General features: G+C 52.2%; 8 protein-coding genes across 8 annotated transcripts; 5 read left to right on the top strand and 3 right to left on the bottom strand.

Annotated features, from left to right (window-relative positions):
- Positions 1-48: 48 nt before the first annotated feature.
- PG998_010002 (uncharacterized protein) lies at positions 49-2,304 on the top strand (the record flags this gene model as incomplete). The annotated part of the gene is given in 4 exon segments (XM_066876818.1): positions 49-153; positions 207-470; positions 522-1,942; positions 1,953-2,304. 4 exon segments carry the CDS (start codon positions 49-51, stop codon positions 2,302-2,304), a joined length of 2,142 nt encoding a protein of 713 aa, XP_066728974.1.
- Positions 2,305-3,628: 1,324 nt separating this feature from the next.
- PG998_010001 (uncharacterized protein) lies at positions 3,629-4,823 on the top strand (the record flags this gene model as incomplete). Its single annotated transcript, XM_066876817.1, has 4 exons — positions 3,629-3,877; positions 3,930-3,983; positions 4,033-4,070; positions 4,370-4,823. 4 exons carry the CDS (start codon positions 3,629-3,631, stop codon positions 4,821-4,823), a joined length of 795 nt encoding a protein of 264 aa, XP_066728973.1.
- A 600-nt stretch (positions 4,824-5,423) lies between these two features.
- Positions 5,424-6,194, top strand: PG998_010000 (uncharacterized protein; the record flags this gene model as incomplete). Its single annotated transcript, XM_066876816.1, has 2 exons — positions 5,424-5,834; positions 5,886-6,194. The coding sequence occupies 2 exons, from the start codon at positions 5,424-5,426 to the stop codon at positions 6,192-6,194; spliced, it is 720 nt and encodes a 239-aa protein (XP_066728972.1).
- A 2,069-nt stretch (positions 6,195-8,263) lies between these two features.
- PG998_009999 (uncharacterized protein) lies at positions 8,264-9,401 on the top strand (the record flags this gene model as incomplete). The annotated part of the gene is made up of 3 exons (XM_066876815.1): positions 8,264-8,556; positions 8,640-8,902; positions 9,019-9,401. The coding sequence occupies 3 exons, from the start codon at positions 8,264-8,266 to the stop codon at positions 9,399-9,401; spliced, it is 939 nt and encodes a 312-aa protein (XP_066728971.1).
- A 3,151-nt stretch (positions 9,402-12,552) lies between these two features.
- On the top strand, positions 12,553-13,643 carry PG998_009998 (uncharacterized protein; the record flags this gene model as incomplete). The annotated part of the gene is made up of 4 exons (XM_066876814.1): positions 12,553-12,894; positions 12,956-13,009; positions 13,069-13,108; positions 13,264-13,643. 4 exons carry the CDS (start codon positions 12,553-12,555, stop codon positions 13,641-13,643), a joined length of 816 nt encoding a protein of 271 aa, XP_066728970.1.
- A 1,530-nt stretch (positions 13,644-15,173) lies between these two features.
- Positions 15,174-15,365, bottom strand: PG998_009997 (uncharacterized protein; the record flags this gene model as incomplete). Its single annotated transcript, XM_066876813.1, has 1 exon — positions 15,174-15,365. The coding sequence occupies one exon, from the start codon at positions 15,363-15,365 to the stop codon at positions 15,174-15,176; it is 192 nt and encodes a 63-aa protein (XP_066728969.1).
- A 1,018-nt stretch (positions 15,366-16,383) lies between these two features.
- Positions 16,384-17,688, bottom strand: PG998_009996 (autophagy-related protein 27; the record flags this gene model as incomplete). Its single annotated transcript, XM_066876812.1, has 3 exons — positions 16,384-16,582; positions 16,670-17,282; positions 17,406-17,688. The coding sequence occupies 3 exons, from the start codon at positions 17,686-17,688 to the stop codon at positions 16,384-16,386; spliced, it is 1,095 nt and encodes a 364-aa protein (XP_066728968.1).
- A 1,264-nt stretch (positions 17,689-18,952) lies between these two features.
- On the bottom strand, positions 18,953-20,191 carry PG998_009995 (uncharacterized protein; the record flags this gene model as incomplete). Its single annotated transcript, XM_066876811.1, has 1 exon — positions 18,953-20,191. The coding sequence occupies one exon, from the start codon at positions 20,189-20,191 to the stop codon at positions 18,953-18,955; it is 1,239 nt and encodes a 412-aa protein (XP_066728967.1).
- Positions 20,192-21,995: the final 1,804 nt, after the last annotated feature.

The following is a 21,995-nucleotide window of genomic DNA, read 5'->3' as shown; positions in this document are numbered from 1 at the left end:
TTGACCGTCTTCCATTGGCTCCCAATTACAACAACAATCGTTGGTACTATGACAGCTTCGCATGCGACAGATCGGGTCACCGACGCTGCCCTTCTCGAGACGATCGACAAAGTTCGCGAATTGAACATCAACCAGCATGTTCCACTTACCCAAGTAACTCCTACCCAGTGTTTTTACAACATTGGCTGGCGCTGACATCAATCAAGCTGGTAGTCGTGGGGGACCAGAGCTCTGGGAAGTCGTCGTTACTGGAAACTGCGACCGGTCTTCCCATGGAGCACAACGTGGAGCTCTGTACACGGTTTGCTACGCAGATCACCTCTCGTCGTGACCCAGAAAGCAGGGTGACTGTCACGATCATCCCAGGCCCAGATGCCTCGGACGATGACAAGAAGAGGCTGGGGAGTTTCAAGTTCGAGTCACTGACCATTGAAAACTTCCGCGAGCAATTGCCAAAGATATTCAAACAGGTTCGTCCCTTCTTACACAGGGCAGTGCGGCCACGACTGACAAGGGATCAGGCCAATATCGCAATGGGTATTCGCACAGACATTTCTAGCTCTGAAGGTAAGGTCTTTAGCAAGGACGTGCTGAAGATCGAGAAGTGTGGCCCCGATGAGGACTATCTCACTGTCATTGATGTGCCGGGCATTTTCCGGAACATCAACGAAGGGGTTACTACACCAGAAGACATCGAGCTCGTCCGAGACATGGTTAAGCAGTACATCAAGGACAGCCGGACCATCATCCTCGCTGTGCTCGCTGGCAACGTGCACATCGACAACCAGGAGATCTTGACACTGGCGTCGCTGTACGATCCCACCGGGGAGCGCACCTTGGGCGTCCTGACCAAGCCGGATCTGGTCACAGAGACCAGCGAGAAGCAGAGAGTTTGCGACCTGGTGCTGGGTAAGAAGAAGCCGCTCACGCTTGGCTACTACGTTGTCAAGAACCGTGGGCCGGATGAGACCACAGCGGAATGGAAGAGCGATAAGACGCTCGAAATGGCGCCGTGGAGCGGCCTGCCCAAAGACCGTGTCGGACCGGATGCTTTGAGGACTCGCTTGCGTGACCTCTCGGAACAGCTTACCCGGCGCGAGTTCCCCAAGATACGTAACCAGGTCAAGACTGAGCTGCAGGCGACGAAACGGCAGCTCGACAGCCTGGGCCAATCGCGCAAGGACGACATGGAGCAACGCCTCTATCTCAGTGCCATAGCCCGGACGTTCCAGGACACGGTGAAGGCTGCCCTCAACGGTGGATACTCGGACGAAACCGTGTTCCACAAAGTCACCATGCGGCTCATTACTCACATTGTCAACCTCAGTGACGACTTCTATGAGAACTCCATGCTATCGTCGCACCTTCATAAGTTCCAAGACGCAGAAGACACATCCCAATCCACTAAGTCAAACGATCTGGATTCCAACATTCGCAACTGCAGCTGCGATATAGTCAAAAAGCTGCTAGGCCAGATCAACCTTGAGTCGTATCCCGAGCTAGACGGGATTGTCTCCATAGCCGATTCAGTGGATGTCCCCGATGAAGATGCGGTGAATTGGATCTACAGTATGTATATCACGTCCCGCAACATGGACCTTGGTACTTTTGGCGGCAACGTATTTTCGATGGCATTCAGAGAACAATCCTCCAAATGGGATCAGATGACCACATCTTACCTGAGCAAGGCCATCTTGCTGGTGCACCAATTCATCACAGATGCGCTTGAAGTGGCCTGTCCGGATACGCAGGTCAAAGAGATGCTCTGGTCATCGATTATCGATGAGATCCTTGCCAGATACAAGGCGGCCATGGAACAGGCAGCGCTCCTGGTGCGCATCGAGCGACAGAAGCGACCGTACACGCTCAGCAAGGAGTTCAGCGAGAGGCTTCAGCTGGCGCAGGGCGGGCGCACCGCCGCCCTCATCAAAAGGGGCGGGGCGTACCAAGAGTCTGTCGCTCGACGAGGAGCTGGTCACGGTGAACCCGGACGTCGTCAAGGCGGCCTCGGCCAGCCAGTTCAACGTACGGCGCATCACGCAAGATATCCACGACAAGCTGCGCGCCTACTATGACCTCGCGCTCTGCCGCTTCGTCGACAACGTCTTCCAGCAGTCCGTGGACTACTGCCTGCTGACGGGGCCCTCGACGCCGCTTGGCGTCTTCGATCAGGACTGGGTCATCAAGCTGAGCGCGAAGAAGCTCAAGGCGATTGCGGGCGAGTCCAAGGCCAGCGAGAGCCGCCGCGGTTTCTTGGAAGGCAAGGTTCGGGATCTCACCGCAGCCATCGACATCCTGATGTAAAGAGTACGGCTTGGGGGATAATATAATACCCCTTCTCAGATAAAAAGAGTTAGTAATAATAGATTGGACGTATGAGTAGAGGGCTGTTTATCTGTGACTGCAGTGAATAAATCCCTCGATACGGTTCTTCCTTGAAGGCATATAGTGTAGCATTTGGAGGGTGTTCGTGAGCGTACAAGCACTGCTAGCTCTTTTCGGGTATTAGCCGAATAGGAGATGATCACGACGAGTGGCATGTTGTTTTGATTGTCGAGTTGAATAGGTGACGCTTCTGTTTAATAGGACTCAACGGGTCAAATTTGGTAGCCAGGAAGAAAGAAGCCTGTGCAGATGTACGTGAACTATTTTGACGTTGCGCTTTTACAGTGCTAAGATATACTCAGATATCCAAGTTGACGAAGCAGAACATGGAAGGTTTCTCGCCATACAGCGATCCCGTTCCTCGGTTGCAAGCGAGGACATTGGCACTAGTTCTGGCGAATCAAGAGCAAGTGCCGAACTAATATGAGTTGCAATACCGCCAGTCGCAGGTTTTTTTGCGGCTCGGGAGGCTAGCCCGGAAGCTCAGGAGTGTTCAGGCCAGAAAGAGTATTCAGTAGAGTCTCAATAAACGTCAGGCTCAAGCAGAGACTGGTCGCGAAACGGCCATTTGAGCCCTTGTGGGGGCAGTGTTGGGCTAAAGGGGAGGTAATGGTCAGCAAGGGTAAAAACCTCCGGCCTGCACGTATTTGCAGATGCTTTTTGACATCCAATAACATCGCTGACACTTACACCATGCAACCCGGCTACTTGCAGTTGCAAGCCACAATCTTGGTCTTGGCCCCCTTTACACGCCATACTAATTTGTCTTCGTCTTCCTACCTGCATCTTGCATGATCTTGACAGGCACCCAAAGGAGGAGGGCCAAGCGGTCGATTGATCGATTTTATTACGTCGATGTATTTCGAATACGGACCAGAGATAATACCTGTATTTGACGTTATTTCACTGTCCTTGTGTTCATGCCTTCCTACCAGATCCAAAGTCCCTCGTTTTGGGCAGGTGCCCATTTTGTTGTTACACGAGAATCGTGGTATAAATCTTTCAACATGCCCTTTGGAACTTCCTTTGACTTCACTATCCCACTCTATATAAACATAAATCAAACATAACTTCACTACGAGCAACTTGCCATTCTGTAAGTGACCCTTCACTGTTCATGCACCAGACCTTGGGTTACGGTTGCTGGTCTTGCAAGAGAAAGCTAATAGGCAAGAGTCAAACACAGATCCTCCCTAGTATCAGTATCCCAGAAGCACGTTACATGCCGCCCAACGCTGTCATCATGATGGTCCCTATGCTAGTTCTCTGTCTCGCCCCATCTGCCATTACCTTATTCCCCTTCTTGATGTACTTCGTTCTTCACCCCCTTCCCATGACTGTAGTTTCTGTTAGTCTCGGCAAGAGACCCGCCGACCTTACTGCAATGACCGGCCATGGAGATGAGAAGGCTATGTCTTTGCCGGAATTCATCCGGGCAACAACCCATTACCCGAAATGCGTCTCGTTGGGTGTTCCAATACTATCAATCCAGGTGAGTCCGCACACCTTAACTTGCTATGGATGAATGCTAACCGTATCACCAGATGCTGGTGCCCAGAGCACTCATTTCGGCGAGGGTACTTGAAAGCCAAGTAAAGGTAAGAAATATATATTCTCTCAGGTATGAAGAAACTAACTGGTTAATAGGGAACATCCGGCGGCGCCCCCAATTACAAAGCGAGAGGGTAAGTTGGAGGGAAAGGAATGGCATCGGTCTTCAAACCTAATGTGCGACATCGGATTAACATTCCGTAGCAGAGACCACACTGCCGGCCGTCGGACAAGTTGCCCTGACCCCTCCTGTCATTACCACGATTGCATTCGGCATAATCGCAACCATCATTGGCATCACTGTTCCCGTATGGCAGGATAGACGGAAGAAGTTGAGGCAGTCGAAGAAGCATCGTGGGGCCGATCTTGAAGCAGCAGGTGCCCTTGGTCCAATCCTAGCAGTCCCCCTATTGAACAACTCTGGCATAATAAGACATGCGGAATCCGATTCCGCCGGCCTTGAGATGTTCACCCCAATCATCGAGCCGCCCAATGCTCATGTAACGACCACCATACTTCATGAGAAGTGGGCGACACCAGTGAAGCCTCTTCGGGCTTTGGATGCGTACGCTGCCTTACACGGGGATGTGAACCCCTACAAATACCGCGGCAACAAACTTGTGTTGAGCCCTTTCAATCTGAACGTCATTCCGTCGCCTAAGCAACTCGGGGCGACGCCGAAACTTCCTCATGTCCCGCATATCAACCTAGACCAGAGAGAAAAATACGAGCTTGGTGAACGCGGTACGCCAGGAAAGCTGAGCTTTGATCAACAAGTCATGGATGAGGGGCCGGCGACGACGGGCACCCTTCAGGCTCTGAGCATCAGCCTGGGACAGGAAGTGCGAGACGGCTCAAACCATAACCCTGAGAGTGTCACCATGTAATAGCTCGATCCATACATCAGGGCCAATCACCACCCGGATAGGTGGCGCATCCTATTCAGACCCTCTTGGCTAATAGATGTGAACATGTGTTAGCAGTAGTCTAGATCGTAGAGGGGTCTTACATGCTTTTTATAGATGCCCTTTGGACTCAGCCTAATTGAAGTATAGGGAGCTGGATAATCTTCATACACGCCCATAAGCTTACGGGAGTACCCGTGGCAGCGCCTTAGCAAGCAATTGTATCCAGTAGACTGCCTGATACAGGCATCTTCGTGTTATTACTTATTCACTCAAGTCATTGGGCTTGAAGTTTGATTGGCGATATTCACGATATGAATCCCAATCGCAGTGTCTTATCATCTTGAAGCTGAATTCAAGGTTGACATTGTCGGTGCACCAGGACGCCACTCGCCTGCAGAATGACCACCACCTTAAGGCCGCAGCATTCCCAAAGCCGGGGCAGGACCATGGCGACAGAAGAATCCGTTTGTCTATAAAAGCGAAGTGGTGCGGTTGTAGAAAACTCACTTGACCTGATCTCTCCAGCATTCTCACATTCACCCTGACAACAATCTTTATTGCTTGCCCACTATCTACACAATGCAGTCGTCCCGCACTCTGGCCGCTTTCCTGTTCGCTGTATTAACCTCAGGAAACAGCGAGTTTCTCAAATTTGGCTCCGATGAACTGGGATCGCCCATGGTTCATGTCACTATTGATGCCCCCCAGGTCTTCGCCGACACGCCCGCCAACCTGACGGGCTTCAGCATCGATACCGGGTACACCAACTATAACGAGACCTTCTTTCACAAGATGGCCGCAGATCTCTCGCCCGACTCGACCCTAGAGAAAAAGGTAGGCGCCGTCGTCAGTGCTCTCTATGGGAAGGAGTACACCGACTCCGAGCCCAACATGTATGAGGACTACGACCGCCTGTTCCAAATGGCTCACCCAGCCACTGCCCAGGACCTCATCTCTAGAAGTAACCCATTCATTACCTGGAGCAAAGGTGTACGTGTTTTGTCTTCCTGTCTTCTAGCACCATTGTCCCGTTGCTGACAGAATCGAGACGGAAAGCACTTGATCTCCCTTACAACATGTGCCGGTTTCCTCAGCTGCATCTCTGGCACTAGCTGCAAATTTTATGTCACGGTCAACAGGGCGCCTCGAAGCAGGTGTGAGAGTCAGGGTGGTCAGAATTGTTGCATGTCTTGGGCGAACTACGATGTTCATGCTGGGTTCTTTAAGGCAACCTGGACAACGTGCTACTATTCGCGACCTGACGATAAAGAGAGCTGCGAGGGACACGATAACGGGTCCGGAAACGGCGGCGATGTCTGCTTCAGCAACCGCGCGACCGGCTGCACATAAAAAGCCTCCTTTTTAACATAAGCTTGACTGTTGTTGGTATTACCATATTAGTATGAACTATCGTCCAATCGACTGGTGTCTTCTTCAAGAGTTGCACACTTTCAACTCAATCTTGTAGACCGACTTTAACCGCACCAATATCAGTGTCAAACAATAGCCAAAAGCTTGGAAGAGTCTCAAATTGTTCTCGCGAACTATTTACCGCCGCTGACGAAGCCTGACAAGACGAGGCAAAAAGAGAGAGAGCGGGGGCAAAACATAAAACATACAACACCGAGGATTCCCAGGTCGTCACCAACCCTAGTACTAATTCGGCTCTCTGCTGCTTATATATGGGAGAGCGGACGGGATCCCTAGTATTCAGCAGGATGTGGTCGTATGTGACAGTCATTGCTGTCATGATTGCTTATATTGTCGTCTAGACAGAGATCCCTCAACGCGCCGTTTGTGAAGCACGACCACGACACTGCCGCTGTCGACTTCCAGCTCAGCCCCGACCCTCGTCGTTGATCGCAACCATTCCCAAGAGGTCTGGGGATCGTGGTGGTAGCTGGAACCGAAGAGCTCGCCGTGGTGGTCTCCAGGCGACGAGCAGAGGCGACCGCAAGTCGGGAATGGTATTGGTGATTGGTGGCCGCGCAATTGGGATTAGGGAAATCTGGCGGGAGCTAAATGGGAGCACTGGTTCGAGCCGCTTTATGTAGCAGGTTAAGAGAATCTTCTCCGTAGATTGATCGGTCTTGCGCTTTCTGCTTGATTTGGGGGCGCTGGGCAGCGGGGGAACCGCCAACGAGCATTATTGGCGCTTGAGATCACCACCGGCCTGATCGTATGCCCAATCCAATCAACCTACTGAATTGAGCCATCAAGCTGAAAACATCAATCGCGTGCGCCCTGGAGGGGCAGTGTCAACGCAAACTCACCAGCGCATGTGGCAACGATTGGTACCTTTCCAATGGTCAAGTAGAGCTGTCTCTCGTGACGCCTACTCTCAGTAGGGAGACCAGCGATCGCTAGCCCGTATATAATGGGATATCTTGTGACGTCCTTGGAGACTTGGCTTGGGTTTCACCCTGTGTGTTGACTCAAGATTTGACAGGGCATGAGAGGAGAAAACAGTATGATATAGATTGATGTATTATTCGTTCCTGTGGGTTGGATGTTAAAGAAGTTGCATTCAGTTTAGCGTTGGCTTCGACGAGGAGAGGGGACATGGGCGTACATACAGTAGGCAAGGCATTAAAGTTCCTCACTCACAGCAGCAGTAGCAACCGATTTTTCCCCGGGCAATTCGACGAGTTAATGTTAGAATCATTTCAACGCTTCTATCCTTATTCATTTTAGTTATATCTAACACCCTGCCACCAGTTTCGCATCTAATCTTCTACCCGCTACCCCCTTCAAGACCAACGACTTCGACTCGTAAGCCCATCAGGAACGAGAGATTTCTTACTAGCAGCCATTATATCAGACGAGTTTCACTTAAGAGAGAGAGTTAGAACACCTTTACTTCACACCCAATATTATTCCGAATATAGGTTGAAGAAAGGCGTAGATAACAAGCTTTTTCAAAGCCTGTTAGGTTGCAAGTCCCGGCGGCCTAACGTACCAGCTCAAGCAGAGGTGCCCAAGTGAAGTAGTTGATGTTGGCTGGAATGAGTCGCCCGCCGTGTTGGAAGCTTCTAGACGGGGATGATCGCCTTCGTCAGCGCACTTCGCTGCCCCTCACAAGCCTACCTAGCTCTTGCGAGCAGCATACCCAAGCTGCCTTACATGCTCAATTGAGGGTATATAAGTATAGCTGGTAACACTAATCGTGCAGAGAGAAAGGAAAATATAGAAGAAACTCTCTTAATCAAACTACGCCTGCCTCCTTTGATGTAGCTCAATGTTATTCGAGACAGAGAATAACACTGGTTAATACAGATATCTAGCACCCCTTCAAACAGGGCCCTCGCAATTCATCTCTATATCACCTAATTCAATCAACGTTGGACTTCTACGGCCAACAGCTGCGTGATACCGGCCATTGAATCTCGCCACATGTTGGAAATTCTATCCTGGCAATCATGGTCCACGTGAGTCCGATATTTGGAAACAGCCAAATCCCCCAGGGGCACTCTCGGTACGATGGAGCGAGCATGGCAGAAGACAATCTCGACAACGGAAGTAACGACGCTCGTGGACAGCCCTTGTATAGAAATGCAACTGATATGGTGGAAGATGCCAAACCAGATCCACGGAGTATATCCTATCTCGAAGTCCCAAGGCTGATATGTCCCTTCTATAAGCGAGACCCTGCCAAATACGGCACTTCACGCACCTGTGTTGGCCCTGGGTATAGCACCGTGGCTCGGATCAAGTATGTAAGGGCGTTCGCTACTACACCGTCTCACCCTCACCTTGTTCCTCGACCTTAACCTTATAGCTGCTGATCATTTCTAGGGAGCATCTTCAACGACGCCATGTGCTACCTACCCATCAATGTGATCGCTGTCTCGTAACTTTTGAATCGGGTCCCTCGCTCGAGCACCACCGGCACGCCGAAGTGCCATGCGGAGCCAGAGAGAAACAGAGCATGGATGGCATTGATGAGGATACCTGGCGAAAGATCAAGAAGAAGAGCAAATACAAAACGCAGTCAGAGTCAGAGCGGTGGGCTGATATATACAGAACCCTCTTTCCCTCCGCCGACGTACCGTCGCCATGTAAGTTCCAGCGTCGCATGGCATCCCCATTGAGTGCAACTGCTGAAACCGCTGCCCTTACAATCCATGTTGCCCATATAGTCCTCTTTAGACAACTAACTCGTCTTGTTGGTCAGATCGCGAAGAATGTTCGCCCTCGTCAGCTCTGGAGCAATACCAGATTCATTTGCGATCGTCCCTCCCAGAACTGTTCATCCAGGGCATGGTACAACAGTTTGGCGGGTCGGAACCCATACAGAGGAATCTCGTGAGAAAAATTATGAATCAGTGTATGGATAAAGCCAATACTGCTTTCCGAACAGGCGGTACTTCAGGACAATCCGAAGCCGGCTCAGCTCCCATTCCACCTACCGAGATTACGTCTTGCGTCTCGTCCCCAGATTCCTCCCTTTTCAAAGCCAGCGACCTAGCAGGATGGCTAGATTTGGCTCTCCAACCTGGAAAAGACCCTTGTTGGAGCGAGGCCTTAGACCAAGATGAGCCGATTGGCGGATGCTAAGAACATAGGAGGATGGCTTTACTTTAGCGGTCTGTATGAATTAGTTGATTGAAATTGGGGGAAACGCACGAATTGCGTAGGTCACAGTGAGGCACTGACTGCATCAAGCACAGAAAGCAATCGTCTGTTTCAGCCTGGACAGGAAGGAAATTCAGCCGCTCGCAAGGTCTAACTGACCTGGTTTGCGTACACTTGAATACCAGGGCTCGGCTCTTCTTACCGGAATGACAGTGAGTTTCTCGTTGTCAGTATGTCCTGGATCCATCGCCATCTTAGCGTTTACTAGCACACACCGTTTATCCCTTAGATGGCCATAACGCCGCCTTCCATTCTGCGCGGCCTTTGCATAGCTCCTGGACCATTCCAGCGTATCAGCCTTTATCACATTCATTGAAACGAAGCTCCGGCATTTCATACGTCATATCGGGAAGCCTGATGTTTCCCTCGCAACCATGGGCAGGCTGGCGGGGTGGGCGGAATTGGTAGCTACCCCGCACCCTGCACATCTGTGCATATCTAATATAATTATCTAATACTGTACAATGTATGAACCTGATAGCCGCCTGCATGTTGACGTACGTAAGTCTGCCAGTGTTGAGGAACCCTGGGTAGAAGCCTGGGAGTCTTTCGTCCGTTGTATAAACAAACAATTCTATTGTCTACTGCGAGCGGGTGGCGTACCCGAATTCGGACTGGCGCGAGTCCTCCGCCGCGTTCTGTCGCGGGGTCCACGTACGTCAGCCCCCTTTTCTTCGCTAATAGGCCAAAGCTTTCCGCCCCCACGCAGGGCATGAGACTCTTCGTTCAAATGCAAACTACCTGTCATATTCGAGGCGGGGTGCTGCCATGCCTTTGTACATTTATAAAGCGGCGGGGGCAACATTGTACCGCCTACCTATCTTAGACATGCTCTTCTATTATCCTGCCTACAGCTAGGGGTCCTGTAGGCGGGGAGGTGGAAGGTGGGGGGTGGGGGGGTTAGACCAGATCGATTGCCCAATCTTGTCCCTTCACCGGTAAGCTGTGGTGTATAACAGCATACCACTACCTGGGTGATAGACCAGAATCTTCTGGCCAGACACAAACCGGGCGTCATCTAACGAGTCGAGTTATGGCCTAGGTGGGGCTGTACATACAGTAGGGCAGCCTCATTTCGACCTGTCCGGACGAGTAACTAGTGACTTACACTGCATATGCATATGCATCCTCCACGCTACATGCTGCAGTTGCCGGCCGACAGCTGAAGATTCAGGGTGGCAGGTGGATGTGCTGGCTGTGTCGGCGGCCAAACAACTGCTCGTTCACGTCTAGCGGTCAACTTCCAATGTTAATAAGATGAGTTACATATCCGCAATCTACTCTAACAATAGTATACTGTTGGAGAGTAACAGTTCTACCGACCACCGTAATGAGACTAGGGCTCGCAGATGCTCCAGCTTACTGGTTTCCTAAGTTACCCAGACAGTTCCGGACTCATATCGGTTGTCGTCCAGAAAAAAAGGTGAAAGAGCCGCACCGCATAGCTAGCTGGTCACATGTGGCTTTGTCCCGCTACCTCCATGCCCCTAGTATATTTATGTTTGAGTAGCTACTGCACGCCAAGCACACCCAAACCACAAAGTTGTTTCGGTGGATTGACGTCGAGATCTTCTGTTTGGTTAGTGGGTGTAAGCTATCGGGTTATCCAGAATCATCGACAAATGTAATATATACCGGTAGTAGTCCCTGTTGAGCAGCACGCGACGTGAACGTCACCTCCGATCCAGTGCCGCGTAGAAGATGGGCCCGATCTCGCTGACGGGCACCGCTGACGTGACTTGGCAAAGATACTGTGAGGGGGGCAGGACAGCTCCCTGTTTTCTTGCAGAACATACCGTTAGGCCAATAGTCAATCAGCCTCTCAGTCTGCTTACTTACACCCAGTGAAGCGGAGTCAGTTTTAATTTCGCGGCACAGACGCCATGTATCAGACTGATATTGGCGGCCACTCATTGCTTTATGAGTGTACCTGTCGTTGCGTCCTGCGGTTACGTCCTGCGGTTCTTGTGGACCGGACAGGACAAAGCAGTTCCTCTCTCGTTGTTTGTCTTGAAATTGAACACGAGTCGCAATGCCGGCCGCGTTCTCCCAACATGCAGACGGTGGGTGGGGCATAAAAAACGTATCAAATCCGGGGTCGCTTCTCCTGCCGTTCAAGCGGCACTACAGTCCCCGTTCAAGCCATTGACCGTGTACATGATATGTAGTAGCGTCCGTGCAGTGATGACCTCCGCGCCGATTGGGCCGTTGTTCCTTCGTTGGGCCGCTGTCGAATGCGCGCCCCCCTGTCGATGGCGCAGTTCGATTACTTTGACTCGAGAGATGGCGGAAATAGAAGCATAGCGTATTAAGGTGGTCATGATACCTCCGGACAACGTACATGCACGGGCAAGAGCCTCTTCCCAGCCCAAGCTGTCTGATGCAGTGGATTGGCATCTGGGCATAAGGGGCTGGCTCACCAGGTCATACCACCTTGCGCGCAGGAGGAGAGTAGGCCCGTGTTCCTCCTGACTGCGCTCCTCATTCCTGGCCTAAGCAAGCAATGGCGAGCAGCGAATGATATTCGGAACGTGGCATCTGGTATATTGGTCACATAGCATGGCACACCTCAACAAATGAATGCCTGGCGGCCCGCTTATATGTCCATCCAGGACTTCTGCGAGGTGGCGAGCCCGTTCCGTTCCCCCATCACCGCCATAAGTGACGTTCCTTTCAGTCTGGATCCGATTCGCCGGCCTGCCTGGATATCGATGTCCAAACAAATGGCCGTCTTTAGCGTCAGTAATGGGCTGGTTTTTCCCCCTTCCCAAACTGTAGTTTAAATGGCACTTACGCACCTTCTGTTCCCCAGTTTGCCGCATGCTCATATCCTCGATACCCAGGCATAAGACTTTGTTGTGCATTTGTTGTCCGTTCGTACGCGAAGCGGAACCCCTTCCAGGTAAGCCTTCGTGATGTTTCCCTCTTCTGCTCATGCAAAACCTTTGGCAGCTGGGTGGTGTCGCATCGCTCCCAAGCTACTAGGGCTTGGGGCGACGTTGCTGGTTGTCGGAAAGCTAATATCCAACAGTCAATCACGCTTTCTTCACAATCAGCACCACTCCATGTCACCATGAGACCATCCGTGCCGGCTCTCTGCCTCGCTTTGCCCTATCCTATCTTGCAGGTCTTCTTCTTCATCGCGTCGTTCCTTGTTGTATTCACGGTGGCGTTTCTTGGACTCGCCATCATTGTCGCGTCCCCTCTTCTTATTAAGGCAGCAACCAACCATCTCATGATGTCCAACCGTGGAGGTACAGAGTATGCGCCCTTATTCAGAGGCATAGGCGTGTCAGAGCTCCAGATGACATGTGGCAGCACGTTGAGTAGGCTATCCCACTTTGGGCAATGCATCCTGTCGAGCGTCATGGCAGTATGGCTGCCCACAGTGTTCCAGGCCATGTTCCCAAGACAGGTGACCTCTCTTCACTCCTCGCTGACCAGAGACATTGGGTGGATACTGACCATGCCATTAGAGCCTGGCACCCGAAGCACTCATCTTGGGGATAGCCTTTCTCGGCTACGTGGAGGTGAGATACTCGGAACACCAAGTCTCGCCGTATAGTACGGGTGACTGATGGAATGACAGAACGCATCCGGTGCCGCAACCAACATGGTAGAACGCGAAGGTATGCCGAATACACCTACCCACAGCCCCTATCCTTTGGTCAGCCTAATGGATCAGATGGAATCTATTCTTCACGTTTCCGTCGGATCGCCGTCGACGATCTGATAGAGAGACAAGACTGAGGTGCAATATGGGACTAATGCTCTGTGCTAGCAGATACTCCAGCAACTGTTGGAGGGAATGGACTTTCCCTTAACAATATCTTTGCAATCGTGTTCGGTATTGTCGGGACCGCCACGCCCATCGCCATTGCCGTGTGGAAGTATAAAACAAGGACACAAGAGCAGGCTCTAACACACCACGATTGGCTTAGCCATGAAGGATCGAGGGGCCCTAGTAGGGTTGGACGGCAAGAGAACATTGAACATGCGGAGGGTGCCCTGCAGTCGTTGACTGCCCATACAAGCCCCATCGCAGTCCCCGACCCCGTTGCGTCTAACACGACCCAACCTCGTGGGCATGCGGTGTCAGTGAGATCCCACGAGAGTCTGGGTGCGACCCCGAACCAGCAGGTGGGAAACAGTCCTATGGATTGATGGCCTGGTACTGGGGGACTCCCCGCGCTCCCGCACCCAGTTCTGCTGTCCGATACAGCATGGGCTCATATAAACACCAAAAACCCACTGGGGCTCTGGTTTTCCTGAGTACGGCATTGTTCCTTCTTTTCGCTAAACTGGGCATACCATGCTGCTTGCTGGCAGGTTTCTTTGGGGCTTTGGTGAGAGGGCGGCCATTCGGGTCTAGGGCGTTGTGGTGTGTTGGTATGTTCAAACGCGATCCTTGCGCCGGGGAATGCGAATTTGGCGTGTTCGTGTGTGTTGAAAAAGAAGCCTAGCAGAGGCTGGTTTGCAGATGAAAGTAAACCTCGCAAAGATGCGGCGATAAGATGAGGTCGGGAAGTGTGAGCTGATATATGTAGACCGTATCGATCGTTTCCTGGGGCCGACAGCCTGATGTGATGCAACACCAACTGCCAACTGCCCCAACTAGTGGGTTTGGCAAGGGATGTTAGCGCATTACCAGCCAGCCACCAGCACCCGCAACCCGCTCCCCGGAGAAGCCACGACGTCTTTTCCCACCGATTGTTCCAGTGACAGTTGGTTTGATGGCTCGTGTGAGCTGAGTTTGATGCATCCTGACAACATCGGCACCAAGAGGATGGCGCGCAATGATCCCAATTGGACCACAGTAACCGTGGAGCAACTCGTCAAAATTGTTCGCAAATGCGAGTAATTAGGTCGAGTATGACATATACTACACGCGTGCCGGCCGGGAGTTCCCGAAGCCACCGCACAAGTACTCCAAGTCTCAAGTGTCTCGATCGACATATAGACGGCACAAATCTGGGCTTTGAACGCATCGTCCGCCTTGTCTCCTCATTTAGTAGATATCGGTCGAGCAAGGGATAGATCAGTGGTAGGATAAGTGCAGACCACCTCCCTGTGACTGTGATTCTTAGCCAACGCCAACAACGGCACACATCACTCTTGAGGAGCGTCACGCAACCACATTGAACTTCTTAGCTACTTGAAGATCAAGGCAAGCATCGATACTAGATTTCTTCAGTAACCCTACAGAAGCCCGGTAAACAATGTGGCAGCTTAATGACTTTCTGCACCTAGCCTTAGTGGCTGGCCACTTGGGATATGCGCGACATTGGTAGGTCGAGTCCAGCAATCGCATGGCACTGAGCGCCATCTACTGAAGCTTGAAATTGTCAGTAAGAGAGCTTTGGTGAATATTACAGTAACGATCTCTTTCCACCACTCCCAGAGGAGGTTCTTGCAATACAAGGTCAAATTCTACTGAACGACCAGCTCTAACGACACCTTCCGACAATTTTCCACCTCCTAGATATCCTTGCCAACGTACCGGTGCTTCGGGCTTTCTGACAATGGTATGTGAGCCCGAGGGGCTGTGGTAGGGCCGGCTGCAATTCGCGTCTCGATCTCCGGGTCGGTTTGCTTTAGGTGTTTCCAAACAGATCTTCCCCTTTCGGGGTATGGTGAGGATTCAGCCGAACACCCCCGTACTGACACGAGATGGCTGCTTGGTATGGCGTCGTCTTAGACAACAATGTCGGTGTCAATGTCTCCAAGCGCCGATATAAGTACCGACTGGTCTTCGACCTCTAGTTCATTCACTATGATGATCACCTTGAGCACGCGGCTTGAAATCTGGATTCGGAGCCCAGTCTGTAATGGACCCTGGCCGGTGCCATTGATGATATCGTGGCTCTGACAGTCGTATTGGCCCATCCTCGGTGTTAGCAAATCGATATTGTGATGAGTCACTAGGTGCCATTATGGGCTGTGCGGCATCTTGAAGCTGAAAATGGTTGCTTAACTGATCGAAATATAACCGAAAGATGGAAGTATATAATTCAGACCCTTTCCCACGCATTCTGATCGGAACGTAACTCATATACCTTCTTTTCATATATTGATGTACTTTGTGCTATTGCACGTTGTGACTAAACAAGATATATAGGGTGCGTCCCCGAAAGTGGAATAGGGGTCGCAAATCGCGGCGGTACGACACAACGATCACCAAAAAGGGGTGCGTGGCCTGTGCCGCCAATAGTGTTCCTAATGACAGGGCAAATCAATTCAGTGCCGTTCCCATCAATGAAAGTGATTCCGAGTACATGAGGACATCACATCTGGCTTTGCTCCAGGCCGCGTGTATGCATGCGTTGGTTAGAAAGGGGGAAACCGAAGCTTCGGTTCTTTTTGTTTCAAGTAATCTACAAATCTCCCAAAGACTGAAGCAGAAGCGCAAACACTGTCTCGTATGTCCTCATCATACCGATCCCATTTCTTACTTACTTCGCCTTATTATCAGGGCTGCTCAGCTCAGACCAATGCAGCCAGCCAGCCAGCCAGACAGACCCCTTACATTGGATGAAGCGGTGCCGAGCCTTCCAGCCAAGACGTACGTGGAGATCGCGAAACGTAAGAACACGACTTCTTTTACGTAAATGGACAGCAACACACGCGGCATCTTACTGTCTGTCCTCTATTTGGGGGGGATATATAATACACTTGATGAGCCCTTTCCCTCCCAGCGTATACCAACCATAATATCAATTTCTTGTCTTCTCGCGCAAAAAGACAACCCAGCACAGACGCCAAATCCATCCCATTCGTTGCCTTTATTTCACAAATACGGGCTCTCTACTACCGGGAACGGCAATTACCATATGACTGGACCGACTGCACTGCTCTCTCAGTCTAGGTAGCCTTTATACTTTTGCTTCTTCTTCCCAAAACCAAGTCAGACCGCGCTGTATCCGCCCCGACTCGCGCCGCTGCCTTGTACTGTGTTGAGGACTCTCCTAATCCAGTCCTTCATGAGGTAAGGGATGTCCCGGATGGTGTCGCCGTGGGGCAACAGGTCCCAGCCGCGGGCACCGTAGCGGTTGTAGTTGAGCCACGAACCGAAGATGAGGTAGGATGCCGTACCGAGGAAGACACTGTTGTGGGTGAATCAAGTTAGCAAGCCGTTTCCAAGACACTCTCCAGCTCAAGTCGAAGAAGAAAAGGAGGAAGATTGTACGTACAGGATGACAATCCAGGTGAAGAAGCCCCAAGACTTGCTGGGCGTCGCATCGCCGTTATCCGCGGCGTTCTCGCAGGCGTGCTTGGTCTTCCAGGTGAGGCGCAGCACGTCGATGTCCTTGTCGCTATCCAGAGCGCCGTAGCTCTCGAAGATCAGGGCGCGATCCTCGGGCCCTAGCTGCACCGGCCCCGTAGGCTTCGGCTCCTTATCCTTGTCCTTGTCGTCGCCTCCCTCGTCGGCGGCATACAGCAGAGGATCCGTCGGCGAGCCCCGCCTTAGCACCGCCGCGGCGTTCGTCGTGTCGTCGTACTCGTCCGAGGGCTTGACCTCGCCCTCGGTGCCCTCCTTGTCCTTGTCGCAGACGAACTCGATGATGGCCTGCTGCTTCTTTTGGGTCTTGTCCTCGAAAGTCCGTATGCCGCCGCGCAGGATGAGCCGCAGGCCCTCCTTCTTGGAATCGGCGTTCGAGTCGCTTGTGCTCAGCCGGACGGCCTCGTGGTCCAGGTTGCCACCGCCGCCGGCTTTGCCCTTGAGCTCGCCGGCGATGGGGAATACGGAATGGAGCGTGTCGGTCTTCTTATCGTCGTTTCCGACCCAATGTTCTAATGCGCAGACTACATACAAGAAACGTGACGATACGTGTTAGCAACATTCCCTCTGATAGACTCACGCGTTTCGTGGTTCGCATAAAGGTGACTCCAGTGAAAGAATGGAGAGCTCCGGGTAAAAGGACGTACCTCGTGTGCCCTGGGGACATTGTAGTTTCCTGTCGACGTCCCCCTTGCGCTTCAAAGCCTGGCATATGTCGGTGGTGTAGGTCGTGTTGACGTAGTTGGTGCCGAGTTCGTCCAGATGGCTGACGACGACCGAGTGCGCGCCGCCTAGCGGTTTCAGGTTGAACTTTTTGCCGTCGGCCACGATGGACTCGCATTGCAGCATGGCGTTGGCCGCCGGGGCGAGCAGGAGCAACAGCAGGGTCGCATCGGCGGCGGCGCCGGATATTGAGGGAGAAAACCGCATGATCGGCAATTTAGAGTGAGACCCGAGAAAGCAACGTCTCGTTCGTGTGGTGGTGGTGGTGGTGGTGGTGGAAGTGGTGATAATCACGGGAAAACAGTTGGTTGGTTTCGGTTTCGGGTTGGTGGAAAGAAACGAGAGTCAATACTAATAAATAATCAAGTGGAGGGAAAGGAAGAAAAGAAGCTCGACGTCAAGTTACGAAACGATAATGTCACATGGATGGAGAGTGCAAAAGTGGTGTGTGTATTGGAAGCTCATGTGCCGCCGTGTGCCTGATGCTACAGTAGCTCTAAGATAGACAGAGAGACGACAGAGCGGACTTACATATCCAAAGGGATAGCTCGGGTGTTCCGTCATAGTCTGACGTGCTGGGAGTTGTGTGGCTGGGCAACTTACTCAATGTGATACTTGGTCCGGGCGGATGTGGCGCATGTGCATGTCGCTGCCGTCAGCCAAATATCGACAACATCAACCAACTCCCGGACGATCCATTCAAAGCAGTTCGGTCGGATACAACTTATTGATTTGAAAATTGATTCCTCATGATGTTGTCCTTGGATAGGATTAACCGTGATTTCCTATTTGAGGATGCAGCACAACCTGCATGGTCTGGTTGAATTGGGCCAGTCAGCAACTCATTCGACTCATGAGCATGACTAGTGGAAGTAGGCACTATTTATTCGGTGCCTGGGAATCTTGACTCTAGTGCTTCAGCCCATTGTAGCAGCACGTTTCTGAGGACGCCTTTGATATGTAATTGTCTGACATCAATAGGGTAGTACAATTTGAAGTGACAAAATACAAGAGAAGGTGATAACAGTCCCTGAACTCTCGGGATGTTTCTACATACCCCCTTAATACTAGTTGTCTGGCTCTTGTCAACGTTAGATGGCACCTGGGTTTTCACGAAAGCAAATAGATAGATGATTTTTGTTGGATATATACCGAAAAGGGCGGTTCTAGGCAGCTAAGTATATAAGACTGGAATATGGAACAAACATGTAGCGCTCTAAGCAAATCCTCCCAGTAATCAATCTGCCCGCTTTGCGATGCTAATATATAGTTGCAGAGATGTAGTAGTAGAGTCGTTAAAGTCGTAAGTCCCATTGCCGTTTACATCCCGGGTCTTTTTGTTTCTCTCTCCATATCTTCCCAAACGCCTATCACACTCTCTTCTTCCTTCTTTCTAATCATTTCGGGAATGACAAGCCAAAAACAAAATGTAAGCACCACAGATTATTGAGAATTAGATTCACGGGGCCGATCAGTGCCTGTACCGCTCCTCCTCACTCCGCCGCCTCCTCTCCCGTTCCCGGTAAAAGTTCTCTTTCTCAATCTCCGCGGCATGGGCTCCTCCATCGCTGTAAACCCAGTCCTCCACGTTGCGCCAGCTCTTCGCCTCCGGATCGATCTCACGCTCGACGGCGCTGCGGCTGCCGCCACGCATAGACTCCCGCTTTGACACCTGCGACTCCATGGCGGCCGCATCGTCCACCCAGTCCCAGCCGCTAGCGCCGCTCCGGCGGTCAAAGCCGTCCTTGGACCGCGGCCGCGCCAGTACAATCTCCCTGCTCTCGACCCCACCTCCCCGACGGTCGTAGTAGTCATCCCCAGATCGAGGCCGCCCGATAACCTCCCTCTTCTCGATGACCTCGTATCCGCCGCCGCCGCCACCGCTCCTCCTCTTGAGATCCATATACGCCAGACTGGCCCGGTCGTTGTCATCCCCACGGCTGCTACGCCGCGGGTACCTCCGATCCCGCTTCTCCTGCTCGATTCGCTCGCGGTCCCGGCCGAGCTCGAGCCGCTTCTCGACCGCGTTGGCGCCCAGTGCGCCCACCGCCGCGCCGACAATCGCAGCGAGCGCCTGGTTGCGCTGCGTAGCTGCGGCTGTCTCGTCATTGCTATCCTGCGAGTGATGACGACCGTGGTTCGCCGTCGCCTCGGCCGCCTCGTGGGCCGCCAATCCTCCCAGCAGGGCGCCTACTACGCCAACCCCCAGCCCCGTGGATGAGTCTGTGAAGGTGTCCTTAAGCAGGTTGCGTGCCTTCTCGAGGGGCGAAGAGTTCTCATCGTCGCGTTTCCGGTCGCGGTCGTCGCTGTGGTGGCGGGAACGAGAACGGGAGCGATCGCCCCGTTGGCGACTACCGCCGTCCCGCGGATCGCGCCTGTAGTCTCGATCGTCTTTATAGTAATAACTTTCTTCGTCATCGCCGTCCCGCGACCAGGACGACCGCCATCCCAAGGGCGGAGGCAGTGACCGCGGCCGAGGGGACCGTTCCGAGCGAGGGACCTGCAGGGAGGGATGCTCACGGTCTGCATCGCGGGACGGTGCTCCCCAAGCACCGGTAGCAGATGACGGCGGGTACGGTGGCGGTGGTTGACGCGACGATGGCCTCCGGTCGTATACGTGGTCCGAAGGGGGCGGCGGCGGCACATTGGCGCCACCGTTGTAGGTGTAGTCGGGTGAGTGGTCGCGGTAACCGCCTACGTATCCCGTCATGTTGGACTTATGGCTTGCTTTGGCTCTTCAAAGGCGGGAAATATATTCCTTATGTTATATCGTGTTTATCCCAGGTATGTTCTTGAGGCGAGTCGTGTAGTCTCCTTCTGTCGGCAGCACAGGTGGCTGGCTGCGTATACCTTGTTGGTTTAGGTCGTGTACAGAGTTCGTTAGATCTAAATGCTGACAGCAAGCTTGTGAAGCAAACTTGTCAGTTTGATCGAGCGTCCTGGCGTAAATTCGAGGACCAACCGAGCCTTCGTTTATCGTGAGAAATGCGAAAACAGCGTTGTTCTTGACCTTTGAATAAAGGCTTGGGTCTTTTTAATATATGCCCTTTCTCGTATATGCAGTGCAGTGCTGTCGGAAAAGCAATGAGTGGTGGGATGACGATGCGGACAATGCGCAGTGCCGAGCCCAGACCTCGCAGGCGGTGTATATGCGGCTTTGCGGGCTGCCTCGTTATTGGGATGAAATATCGTTCGTTGGTGGTTTTTCGGCCTTCCAAAATAGGCAGAGTAAGGCTTCCAGAGGGAAAAGACGCAGAGCTATCAGCCTAGAAGGCGAAATTCCCTTTTCCCTATCCTTGAACAGGGGGGGAAATGCCTCTTCAGCCAACACAGGGTCCAATCAGTACAATACGACGGCTGACTCGATCGGATACTGCTCCCTCCTCATCACAGAAGTCAAGTCATGTATGCAGCGTGTCTCGCTCCCGGCCCAGCCAGTCAGGTGCAGTGCTGAGGCGCCAGGCCGGCAAGCACATGGTGGCCAGAGGTGGTTGGCGGGGTCATGATTTGACGTCATGCGGGCCACTTGGACAGCTGGGAACAAATCACGATCTCGCTGCTTCGCTTGCGGCATGAAGCGCTCGGATCGGATGTTGACAGCATGGCCCGTTGCGGGCAAACCGCCATGTCCTGGAGGTCTCTATATGCCATTCCAGACATCGTGAGATGTAGATTGATGGTTTAATGCGTTAGGTTAGGCTGTTGGCATGGCGTAGGACTTTTTACGCCCGAAAGGGCGCGGCTGTTTGCAGCCATTTCAAGGTGGGAGGGTCGAGATGCTAACCTTAAGCAGTAAGCAGGGATCATGCTCGTTACACATTCAGGTGACCGCCATCATCATCCTCGCTGTCCTCGCCGCAATTCGACATATACCAAATCTGATGTAGCGAATGGTGTTTCTCGAAATAGCTTCTTCGTTTCCGAAGCGAAAGGGGTCAGTTTAGATGGGGCAGTTGCGTTGCTGCAATGGTGGACCCGAAGCCTACGAAATGTCAGTTGCTCACCCACGTCTTTCACCATCAATGGCACATACAGATTAGTGGTCATCCCTTCCTTTCCATCTTGAACGGAGAATGCACCGCATCCATACACATCATGCCCTTTCTCATATGGACTATTAATATCTTGGCATATCCAGTCCGGTCGCTTAGCCCTAGGTACACACGTATATAGTGCTTACTTATCCTGTGTAGCTTGGTGACAAGTATATCTCAAAGTGTCCCAGCTCCCGCTCTGAAGGCTAATTATCAGAAAGATTCACACAACTCGGCCATGAAAGCAAGCTTGATCAATGATTCTGATCCAGACACTCTACCCGGAAATGCGATTGTAGTGATTTCCAGTAGCCCAGACGCGGCTGGCAGGTGAGCATCCAACGGGTTCCACGAAGGGTGGTCCTCATCGCTGGCTACAAGGGCACAGCTAACAGCGGGTGAATGTACGCACCACGGGATCAGCTGAAGAAACTTGTCAAGAGCGTTGAGGTCAGTACGGCTCGAATGGAAAGAGCGATG

This window comes from Apiospora kogelbergensis (genome assembly GCF_038363985.1).
Source record: "Apiospora kogelbergensis strain CBS 113332 chromosome Unknown utg000006l_segment0_segment0, whole genome shotgun sequence".
In the NCBI taxonomy this organism is placed as follows: Eukaryota; Fungi; Ascomycota; class Sordariomycetes; order Amphisphaeriales; family Apiosporaceae; genus Apiospora; species Apiospora kogelbergensis.
This window is presented reverse-complemented; position numbering and strand designations above follow the sequence as displayed.